Here is a 12,381-nt window from a genome sequence, read left to right on the forward strand (position 1 = left end):
TAAGCAGTCAAAGTTTTGCAGGTTAGCAGTCAATGTGTCTCAGGTAAGCAGTCAAAATTTCTCAGGTAAGCAGTTAATGTTCTAAGGTAAGCAGCCAATGTTCTAAGGTAAGCAGTGAATTTCTTATGTATTCTGTTTTTATACGCCTGAAGGGTCGTATTATGTTATGGCCTCCATCGTCTGTCTGTCCGTCTGTCCGTCCGTTAGCAATTCCGTGTCCGGGCCATAACTTGGTAACTAATAAAGCGATTTTCAAATAACTTTATACAAATCATCACTACATTAAAAGGATGTGTTGCGCGCAATTTCCAGGTCCATACCTCAAAGACTAGAATCACCATGGGGGTGCGTTAGCAAATCCGTGTCCGGGCCACAACTTGGTCACTAATAAAGTCATTTTCAAATAACTTTATACAAAGCATCATTACATTAAAAGGATGTGTCGCGCGCAATTTCCAGGTCCATACCTCAAACACTAGAATCACCATGGGGGGGGGACGTTAGCAATTCCATGTCCAGGCCATAACTGGGTTACTACTAAATCAATTTTCAAATAACTTTATACAAATCATCTCTACATTAAAAGGATTTGTCAAGCATGCTTTCCAGGTCCGTACCTCAAAGGCTAATTTCACTGGGGGGCATTAGCAATTCCGTTTCAATATTGGAAGTTTAAGCCTTTGATGTAAACACTTCACACCGAGTAAGCAGTATACTAGCATAACATAAATGTTTATTAAAGACCTCAAGCCGAATCTTCTTCGGGCGTATAATGCTCCGTTTCGCGGTGCTCTTGTTAAGGAAAGCAGTCAGAACTTTCACAGAGCTGTTAATGGGTAATTGCGAAAGACTGCTAGTTTACATCTTATCTGATACATAAAATTACAAGCGTTTTATTTATTTCACAATGTTCTTTGATTGTGTAGATAGCTCGGTTGACTCGGGATGGTTTAGAATTCAGGGTAAATTTTCCACTGTCGGGGATGTGGCATGTACCCTGTGTAACTGTTAGCTGATTTTGAGTTATGCTTGCATCTCTTTCCTGTGTTGAAACCATGCATTGTCCTTTTTAAGAGGTCAAGGGAACATAATTATAATTATCATAGAAGCTCGTAAGCATTGAAGCTGCAACGCAGAAAAACAAAACAGAAAATAAAAGTTTTTTTAATGTCTTTGTCAATTTAGCTCTGGGAGTAAGTTCCAGCAATTCACAGTTAATTAGCTCACCTTTTTCTTCTAGCTTGCAGATGGAACCCTCAATGTCCACCGCTTTTTTCAAATTTGCACCACCAGAGGCCATTTTTGTCTAATACTAATTTAAACTATAAGCAATGACCGCTCGGCTTGCGGCATGCATAGCAATGAAACTTAACTATAAACAGCGCCACCTATCAGAGAATTATGGGAAAAAAGTGACGTCAGAGATTGCTTGATAATTACCATATTTATGTCTAAACACTTAAATTTAATATGTATTTGTGATTCATGACTTGCACTTGGTCTTATTCAGCAATATTTCCTAGGTGTATACATGATTTATGGGACAGTCATTATATCATATATAGTTATAAATGGAGGCACCATATGGTTGGTTAAGTGATGAGTTGCTCTTTCAGTCTTAAGCAAAAAAGCTATGGAGCAAACTTCTTCCACAGTTTTAGCCGGATTGTTCTGAAACTTGGTTAACCTGATTACCATGTTGTGTACTTATGCCCAACACATTTTCCCTTACTATTGACAGCATTGTTAGATAGGTCCTTAAAGCTATATTATTTAATTGGTGTATTTGCTTAGACTGCCCATAAACTCGATAATGATTAATATACATTCTGTGTGAAATATAAAATAAGCAAAACAGGTTAAGTGTTCGTGTTTTATTTCTCCAAATAAATGGTCTTATTAGATAAACTCCTTAATATTAATCTTGTGAATGTCAGTATTTTTATGTTTTGTCTTTGATTTTCGAGCCTGGATGCAAAGAATAATATGGAGCCATGTTTTCATTGAGCATGAAAAAAAAAATGTGGAAATATCATAAAGTCAAGATTTTTAGTTAAATTTCATCTTTATGATAAAATGAAATGTCCATGGATGTTTTATTACGCAATCAAATGAATTTTGTCGAAACTGATGAATCAAATTAAATAATGATTTAAAGAAACAATTGTACAATATGCTGGCTGATAATGATTTTAAAATATTTCAAATCTTAAAAAGTTAAGTCACAAATTTCAGCACAACCTTTTTCGCTATTACACCAAAAAATTGATTTTGAGAAAAAAATAAAAAATTGAGTGGCAAAACGATTTTAGGGTGAATATAAAAAATAACATAATTTTTTCAAACTACTTTTAAAGGCACAGAATATAGGTTGATGCATAAACCTTTTTTTTTTATTTTAATGAATTATCATGTTTAACTCATTTGACGTTAATGATATAAACAAAAACAAAATGATGTGTGTACAGATAGAAAGATTTAGCCTTATGAATGTTTTTTTTTAAATTATTATGCACCAGTCAATTGTAACCACGGCCTCCCGAGGTGCAGGGGTATACCGGGGAAATGGGCCGTGTTTTTACCTTCCAGGTGGCCCCGCAGTGCTGTGTGACTGGGCAGGTTTTGTCTTCGAGCCAAAAATAGCGGGGAATGGGCATTACCTAGGGTCCCTGGGGTGCGGGGGCATTTGGCAGTGATTTTACCGGACTTTGCTGGACTGAAAGTCAAAGTCCCCGCTATTCACCCGACCTTGGGGGGTCATGGTTACAATTGACTGGTGCATTAGCTAAGTGGCCACAAATTCCTTAGTTATTTATTTGCATCAACTACATTATGCCCCTTTAATTATTATGTTTGATGTGAGTGAAGCTTAGCATCATGTCAATTCAAAACAATGGCAAATTGGGCATCAAAACATGCATTCCTTTAATGACAGGTATGGTATGACTGATGAAGTAAACATGAAATAAACATGAGTCACGCCCATACTGTACTGCTCTCATACATGTTTTTCATTTGTAACAAATTCAGCTGCTGTTAACAACAAAAAAGTGAAATTAGCATAAAATGAAGAAAAAAATCCGGTTCCAAGCAAATGATACCATTAAATGAGTCAAATTATGCTGTTATACGAGATTAAACAAATAAAATAGTGCTTTATATGAGTCTTAACCAATCAAATTTTGTCAATATACAAGTCTGAACAAATCAAATTATGCCATTATATGAGTTTTAACAATTCAAATTATGCAGTTATCTGAGTCTTAACGAATCAAATTATGCCAATATATGAGTCTAAACAAATCAAATTATGCCAATATATGAGTATTAACAAATCAAATCATGCCAATATATGAGTTTTAACAAATCAAATTATGCCAATATATGAGTCTTAACAAATCAAATCATGCCAATATATGAGTCTTAACAATTCAAATTATGCCAATATATGAGTCTTAACAACTAAAATTATGCCAATATATGAATCTTAACAAATCAAATTATGCCAATATATGAGTCTTAACAAATCAAATTATGCCAATATATGAGTCTTAACAAATCAAATCGTGCCAATATATGAGTCTTAAAAAATCTAATTATGCCGTTAAATGAGATTTAACAAAACAAATTATGCTGTTATATGAGTCTTAACACATAAATTTATGTCGTTATATGGGTTGAAACAAATCAAATTATGCTGTTATACGAGTCTTAACACATAGATTTATGCTGTTGTTTGAGACTTAAGAAAGCATATTATGTCGTGATATGAGTTTTAACAGTTTTAACAGAGATATGTCCTGTTAAAAGCCAATGATGCTTTTATGTGAGTTAACAAATCAATTTATGCCATTTTATGAGTCCTAACAAAGCAAATCGGGTCTTAATATTAGTCTTAATAGAAAAATATGTACTAAGCATTACTGTTGCTACACTTTTTCAAACAGAGTAATTTTAATATCTCTGATAAATCTCTGTCAACCACTGTTTAGCATATAATTTGAAGTTTAAATAGTGAAAACAATTGATAAGTCTAGTCTAAATATTTAAAGTATGGGAATTTCATTGGTTTGATGGGTTTTTTTACGGATGACTATCGGCATCTTTTTCCACCGTCGACATGGAACATTTACGATCTTTACTGATCGTTGGACTGCTACTTAGAAGATCTGGGTCCTGACTATTGTAGAGGTCATTGGTGCCGGGAAGCGGAACAAGAGCCTTTATATGGGTCAAACGGAACAGCATGAGGCGCAGCTCATTTCGGAAACGCTTTCCTGTGACGCAGTACAGGATGAAGTTGATCGAAGAGTTGATCACGATTCCAAGCTTGGCCACGGAGTAAGCTTCGTTGACCATCTCAAAGTTCATCTATTCGAAACAAAGTAATTCTAACTGTGGTAGCTACCAGATGTAAATAGTGCATATAAGACTGACATCAGAAAGGAAAATATTTTTTCTAGTTAGTTTAATTTTTTGAATGATAGGTTAGTGTACTCAATAATGATGTTTTGTCATGGTCCCATGTTAACCAATGATATGAAGTTCGAGCCTAAAGTTCAAACTTGTAAAATATGATAAATTTCAACATATGCAGCTAAGTTCTAAATATATTGATCTTGAAATAGCAATTTAACAATGAAACTAATATTCAAAATTTTAAGTCTTGCTTTTTAATCTCTGACTCCAAATGCTAGTGAAATATGTGGCCAGGTTTTGGATCCTGAGTACAGTATAGTTTTATTGGTGGCCACTCAGTCGTACAAACATTTTCTGTTGCAAGTATATTCTTGCTAAATGATGACCTAATGGGTGTGAGTTGGATGATGTTGAAATAACTCATTTCACAATCCTAAAATGAACCAGTTATGAAGACTAATCTGTAGGCTAAAACTTACGTTTTCTGGTTGCATCATGAAGAAACATTGAGTTACGCACTGAAGAGCAATAAGGCCAAGAAAGGTGAAGGTCACGGTGAGGAGGATGTTCGTCATCTGGTTTTCCTTACGTTGGGCTCGCTTCTGAGCTTTGTTTCCACGCATCTGCAGCATTTTCCTGAAAAAAATATTGTGGTTTAAATTGTTATTATGAAGACATAAAAGCTGTATAGATGATTTAAAGTTATTATGAAGACGTGTAATCAGTGGGGATAAAATACAGTTATTGTGAGGACATATAAACTACAAAGGATCTTTAACTAAGACTTAGGCTTTATGTTTGCTTACTTGCATTGTTGGAATTGACAAATTTTTATTGGTCATAATGCAATCAAGTAATAAAGAAATATGTAACGAATGCCCTGTGAAGATGATTTAACTTTTGAAATGTCACCATATTGCAATGCCTTACTTGTTAAGCTGGCCGACACGGAAGATGATGGCCATATTCATGAACATGATGCTGACCCATGGAGCAAGAACTAGAAACATGCAGTGGATCCAGAATTCGTAAAGCTGCGATCCAGCACCATGTCCGAACTCTGTATATTCATACGCTGTCTCGTTTGCGTCCCGCTCGTAATTGGGAACCGCTCGATAAGTGTTGAAGTGTGGCATGTTGATGATGAAACTGAGGACGGAAATTAGCGCTACTCCGATCTGAGCTGCCCGTTCGTTACAAAGTGTCTGCAGAGGGAAGATATAGAGGATCTTACATGATTGGAAATTTAATACAAACATTAATTGAAATGAGTTTAGTAAAAGTTCTAAAGTGAGTCCTCTGTTCAAGTGTTCAATATATGAAAATGATTTGCATACTAGGAATTGGGTCTTATTGATATTGGCCCACTAGTTGTTAGATCTGACTGAAATTGTCAAACTAGTAATTATATCTAACTGAAATCGGCACACTAGTTGTTAGATCTGACTGAAATTGGCATGCAAGTGATAAGATTTAACTGTTACCAGGATAATAGTTATAAGATCTTACTGAAATTGACATGCTAGTAATTAGATCGAACTGAAATCGGCATACTAGTATTTAGATCTAGTATTATTTTTCCCCCCCTTTTTTCAAAACTTCAAAATCGATAATTGTTGGGACGCTACAATTGACAATATATACAGATAGTATTTTAAAATGATAACAAAGAAAGAATAAACAGGGATAAAAGAAAAAATAATGATTTTTTTTTTTAAATATTTAACAATATTTGGAGAAAAAAAAGAAGCTGTTATTACCTTTGCCTGATCGATCCAGCAGACCTGGACGTATCGGTCGATTGTGACTCCAACAAGAGTCCAGATGCTGTTGACAACAAAGAAATAGAACATCGGGTAGCCAATGTATGCATACACGACCCCAAATATATTCGACATCTTCACCCATGGTGCTAGCTCAATGAGACTGTCCGTTAGGAAGAAAAATATCAAGACACCTATATCGTTAACCGCTTGAGCGATCAGGTATGTCCCTGTCGACGATTTCATCAATTTCTTCCGCCAAATCACGATTGAAAGGAGGTTTCCAAATAGGCCAAGGACCAAAAATACTGGTCCGATATATGCACTGGTGATATGATGCATTTGACGCGCTGTAAGCATGACTTCATGGCTCAGAATATGCCCTGTGTCAAACGCAAGCACTTCTGTACCATTAGCCATGTCAGAATGGTTCATGATGGCTGTCTTGGATTTGAGTGTTTTTTTCTCTGAATTTGCTGAAATGTTTGAAAAAAACTCAACAATAATATAATTTCATAATCAATTTCTTTTGTTTTAGTTTTAAATCACAATTGTTCAGATTTTTTAAAATAAAAATACAAGCATTTCTAATCTTGCGATATTTCCATGTTTTCTGTTGTATTGTGCTGTTCATGGTGTAAATATTTGATTGTTCTAAATTAAAAACAAAAAAAATATATAAATTAAGATACGATATACCTAATAAGTAATAAGTTTTTATTTACAATAACACAATAAAACAAATCGTTTTAATAAAAACCAAGTAAGTCATCACTTACTTTGATTATATGTTATGTCCGTCTCACAAATGGAAAAAGTTTTATGAAGAGTCAGAAGACAATACCCTTATTTATCGTTTTCCAAATGCCAGGCTCATGACGTGCACCAATTTGAGCATATTAATTATCACCAAGGTGACCATTAGCAGTAGTTCTTCTAATTGGTTTACACTTTCATGTACTGTTATACTTTCATGTACTGTTATTTTTGCCTGCTAAAGAACTATTATACAGAGGAATAAAGTTGATTACTCCTGAAATTAGGATCCAGTGTTTTTAACTTGGGACTATTGTACAAGTGTAAAGAGATTTTCTTTTATCTTTTATGTATTGAATGGTTATGTTATAAAAGCAGCCTGACGTTTAACATAGATTTGATTTTATATGGCCCAACATCTCCTTCATTGCAAGACATGTCTTTGCCTTGCTAGTCCCTGTTTAAAGAAGAGGGTAACATGTGCATAACATTAGTTGCAAAAATTATGAAAATAATTGTATAAATTTAAACAAGTAAATCCAACAGCCAAGAGGTGTGTGTGGGGTGGGGGGTAGGGTAAAGCCCTTTTCTCCCTCCCAGTACTCCTATTATTATCCTTTCAGCCTCACCTCTGTCTCACTCTCATAAACTGTCAAACAAACTTGCATTCCCCTACCTATTCCCCCCTCATCACATTGCCCCCTCCCCCATCACTTTGCCCCCTTCCCACGCATTGCCCTCTTATATCCCCTACCCATCACATTGTCCCCCCCCATCACATTGCCCTCTTATATCCCCTACCCATCACATTGTCCCCCCCCATCACATTGCCCCCTTATATCCCCCACCCATCACATTGTCCCCTCCCCCATCACATTGCCCCCTTCCCCCCGCATGGCATTATTATATTCCCCACCCATCACATTTTCCCCTCCCCCCCCATCGCATTGCCTGTTCCCCCTAATGGCCTTTTTTTTATCCCCCGCCTTGAAAAGGCGAGGGGAAATAGTAATGGTAGGCGCGATTCCGTGTGTGTGTGTGTGTGTGTGTGTGTGTGTGTGTGTGCGTCCGTCCGGCCCACATTCATTTCTTTGCATCTCCTCTTACATTTCTCATGCGATTTCTACCAAACTTTCCAGACTGATGATCATAAAGTGAAGCAGCGCATATTGTCGGGCTTTCCCGATTCGACCATTTTTGAAAGAGTTATTGCCCTTTGCTTATTTTACATTTAAAATTGGTTTCTTCGCAACTGCTCTTACGTTTTTCATGCAATTTCTACCAAACTTTTACAGATTGATTATCATAAAGTGAAGCAGCGCATATTGTTGTGCTTTCCTGATTCAACTATTTTTGAAAGAGTTATTGCCCTTTGCTTATTTTACATTTAAAATTGGTTTCTTCGCATTTAAAATTGGTTTCTTCGCAACTCCTCTTACGTTTTTCATGCGATTTCTACCAAACTTTCACAGACTGATGATCATAAAGTGAAGCAGCGCATATTGTCGGACTTTCCTGATTTGACCATTTTTGAAAGAGTTATTGCCCTTTGCTTATTTTACATTTAAAATTGGTTTCTTCGCAACTCCTCTTACGTTTTTCATGCGATTTCTATCAAACTTTCACAGATTGATTATTATAAAGTGAAGAAGCGCATATTGTCGGGCTTTCCCGATTCGACTATTTTTGAAAGAGTTATTGCCCTTTGCTTTTTTTACATTTAATATTGGTTTCTTCGCAACTGCTCTTACGTTTTTCATGTGATTTTTACCAAACTTTCAGAGACTGATGATCATAAAGTGAAGCAGTGCATATTGTCGGGCTTTCCTGATTTGACCATTTTTAAAAGAGTAATTGCCCTTTGCTTATTTTACATTTAAAATTGGTTTCTTCACAACTCCTCTTACGTTTATGACTATAAAGTGACGCAGCGCATATTGTCAGGCTTTTGCAATTTGACCTTTTTTGAAAGAGTTATTGCCCTTTCTTAATTTTACGCATTTCTTATGTTCCTGAGAAACTACCCTTACCATTGATTGGCTTTCGTTACAAAAAAAGCCCCATGAGGCGGGGGATATGGCTGTCTGTGACCGCTCTTGTTTTTATTATACAACAGTGTACTTTTCCTTTGGTTCTTAAATCAACCATTAATAGTGTTAAATACAAAATCATGACTTGTTTTGTAACAGATCATTTTCACGTGTTTCCTTAAATGCAAAAGATAATAACTCATTTTATAACAAATAAACTGTTTTGTGTTAGAGAGCTATTATTTCATGGTTTTGGATCTATGTGATAATGTCTCTTATTCCCCTCTGGATAATTTTCAGAATTAACTGATAATTTTATCTATATTGTTGTCACATTTGTTACACAAGTGGGCCCTATCGGTCACAGGTGGTAAAAACCCCATTTAGGTTAATGGAGCAAAGGTTTAAAACGGTCTTCAAAACCTTCATAATTATGTATTATATTTAAGGAATGAATTGCGTGATTGAAGTCATTATCAGGATATGTATGCATTTTGGCTGGTTAAAGTGTGTTATTATCAAGCCCAACTGCGTTCATATCCCCAATAATGACAACAATCACGCAATTCATTCCTTTAATTTACATACGAGGAAGGTTTTGAAGACCATATTTACACCAGTTGTTCATTACATGTATTTCTTTCCAGAATTGTTAAAACAAATACTTCACCTCATTTAAGGAAACGACCCAACTGAGCTTCAAACCTGTCCAATTTTCAAATATTAAAAGTGACAAATTTAAAAGATAGCAATTATCGGTATGAGTCCAAGAGTATAATGTTGATATCATTGGGCCAAAAAAATTGAACTTAAAACTAAACTCAGTTACTTAACAAGAAGAATAGACAGAGATAGCGTTATAAACCATCAATGTTTTTTTTTTTACTTTTTAGGAATGATGGAAAGGCCCTTTGACATGGGGAACATAGCCTTGTTTTGGCAATCCATATAATGTTCATATTGTTTTAAACCTTTTATTCAATAAACCTATAGACATATTCATGAATGGCTCTATATCGCTATAATTGCCAAATTTTAGAGGTCTATGCTCCTAAAAAAAGTGCTAATTTTTGTTTTGACCATTAAACATTTAGCAAATGTAGCAATATATAGCAACTGCTCTTCCTATGTCAAAGGTCAAGGTCAGACTTACAGGTTTATCATTATGGAATGGTGCTTATATGCATATGACACAGGTCTTATAACTTTTTCCCAGTCCCAAATTAATACCTTCTGTTTCTATATAAAACAATTCCCCTTATGTTGATTTTTCTATCTCAATTATTTGCTGTGTGCAGGGGGCGTGTTGGGGGTATTTCTCACTCCTGTGATAGCTTACATATACATTGTAAGATAATTGACAAATATTTATGAATATCTGCCCAAGGAATTACTTAATGATAAGTTCTGACTGTATTTGCAGCCTCTCATCCAGGAGGTTGCGAGGTCAATCCTCACTACAAAGGAGCACGTTCTCATGGCCTCTCAAAAAGGATGTACATGCTGGTTTCTATCTCGATAACTGATTGGAGTGTCTTCACAATCAATTTAAAAAAAATTATATGAATTATAACTAGGAGGTATAAGTGGAATAAGTGACTTATAATTTTAACCAGATTCCATATAAATTCCATTCCAGGAGGAGATATTGGCCGAGCTCGAGAAAATTTGTGCTTATGTCCCTGCCGAGTACACGACCCAATGTGAGAAGTACATGAAAGAGTACGCTCCCCTGATTATCAGCGCATTGAAAAGTAAAATGGATCCTCGTGCTGCGTGTGCACTCGCCCAGATGTGCAAGAGTGGAGCTCCGATGATGACCATTCCTATTCCGGAGGATTCTGGTAAAAATTCAGTATTTGGAAGCCAAAAAGAAGAGTCACTGTCGTAGCCTTGGCATCGTTGTTGTTAGTGTCACCATTGTTTTGTTGTGTCTGTGTTTGGAAAGAAAAAAGAAGAATCACAGTCATGGAATAGTCTTAGCATTGTAATTGTTGTCAATTTCGCAGTGCTCGAGTGGGGATTTGAAAAGGGTGGGGTGCTAGGTCAGAAAGGCACCTCTATTGACCATTTAGTGAGTCTTAATGGGGCACTTCAAGGGTCAATGTCTTATTCATATTGTGTTTGTGTTGTAACTTCTTTCAATACTAATAGTTTGTTATAAATATCTTAGCTGTTATCTTTAGTTGGGTGTCAAAATTATGCATATTTTTTATTTTTATTCTTAATTCTAAAAATGTTCACTTGACAATATGTCCAATATATATCAAATTAAGTTTATAACCATCAAATGCAGCTCTGACAAACAAAAGGGCACAGCGGGGCATAGTAAAAAGCAGCAGGGTGCCAGAAAAGGGTAGCAGGGCACTCCCGCCTGTTATTTAGGCCTAGCTGGAGCACTGCCTTCGCTGTTGTCAGCTACAATTTCAACCTTTTCCATAGCTCAAAGTGTTGAAACCTTTTATATATTCATGTTACCAGTGTCAATATGCACATAACCTATACCAATCATACACTGACAATGACTGTGCACTATATTTACATCCAGCAGTTCTACTTTTCATTTTAAATAGAAAGTAGAGAGGCACCAGTCCCCCGTGCATTATCAAAATACAAGAGCACAAACAAGAAGAGTTATTTAATTGAATTGTCTTCTGAATCAATCGAAACTATTTAACATAAACTTCTGATCTTAATATGTTGCAGTGAAGGAAAAGGCCGGACCATCGATGGAGTGTGAGTTGTGTGGCACTGTCCTGTATTACATCAAAATTCTTCTTGGGAACAATGCTTCAAAGGTTTGTTGATTTTTTTACTAGTTTTCGATACTTTTATAGGATATCCCTTTTCGGGTCACCTACTAACCCCATAACGTAAATTTCATGTTGACGACCTGTTTACATTGATCAGCTTATGGGCAGTGTTTTATCATTTCATCGGAATGGGGAAATAGACGCCACATTGGTACGATATGATTTACTTAACATGTTTGTCTCGTCTTTAAATGGAAACAAATAGCAGTTAAAAAATGTACTGACATTATGTCCCTTGTTAAGTAATTATGTCTCCCCTTCAACTGAAAGGGAGACATACTGTATTTGTCATTATTATTCTTATACTTATTCTTCTTTTTCTTCACCCAAATTTTGTCTATAGCATAACAGAAAAACTACTTATTATAATAATGGAATTGATTGATAATTATAAAAATAAAGATAGTGATGTCAAGTTGTGCACTTTACTTTGCAAGAATTATAATGCTGGGGCACTTAATTGCAAAGAAATCTCCCCTTGTTCATTTTTTATAATGCAAACTTTGTCCATGCGATTCCTCAAAAACTGTGTGACACAATTTATTGGAACTTGGTACTTACATAGGTAGCAATTCAAAGTTGACAGGGCTCTCACTAGGC

At 35.6% G+C, this 12,381-nt stretch overlaps 1 protein-coding gene across 1 annotated transcript in view; it reads left to right on the top strand.

Annotated features, from left to right (window-relative positions):
- LOC128207850 (uncharacterized) overlaps nucleotides 1–12,381 on the top strand; it is a 61,985-nt gene that overhangs the window by 18,128 nt on the left and 31,476 nt on the right. Inside the window, exons 15-16 of the mRNA XM_052911021.1 lie at nucleotides 10,608–10,812; nucleotides 11,675–11,766. Of these exons, the coding sequence (XP_052766981.1) occupies nucleotides 10,608–10,812; nucleotides 11,675–11,766 (297 nt within the window). The remainder of the gene's footprint in view (nucleotides 1–10,607; nucleotides 10,813–11,674; nucleotides 11,767–12,381) is intronic.

Source organism: Mya arenaria, chromosome 2, assembly GCF_026914265.1.
Source record: "Mya arenaria isolate MELC-2E11 chromosome 2, ASM2691426v1".
Lineage (NCBI taxonomy): Eukaryota > Metazoa > Mollusca > Bivalvia > Myida > Myidae > Mya > Mya arenaria.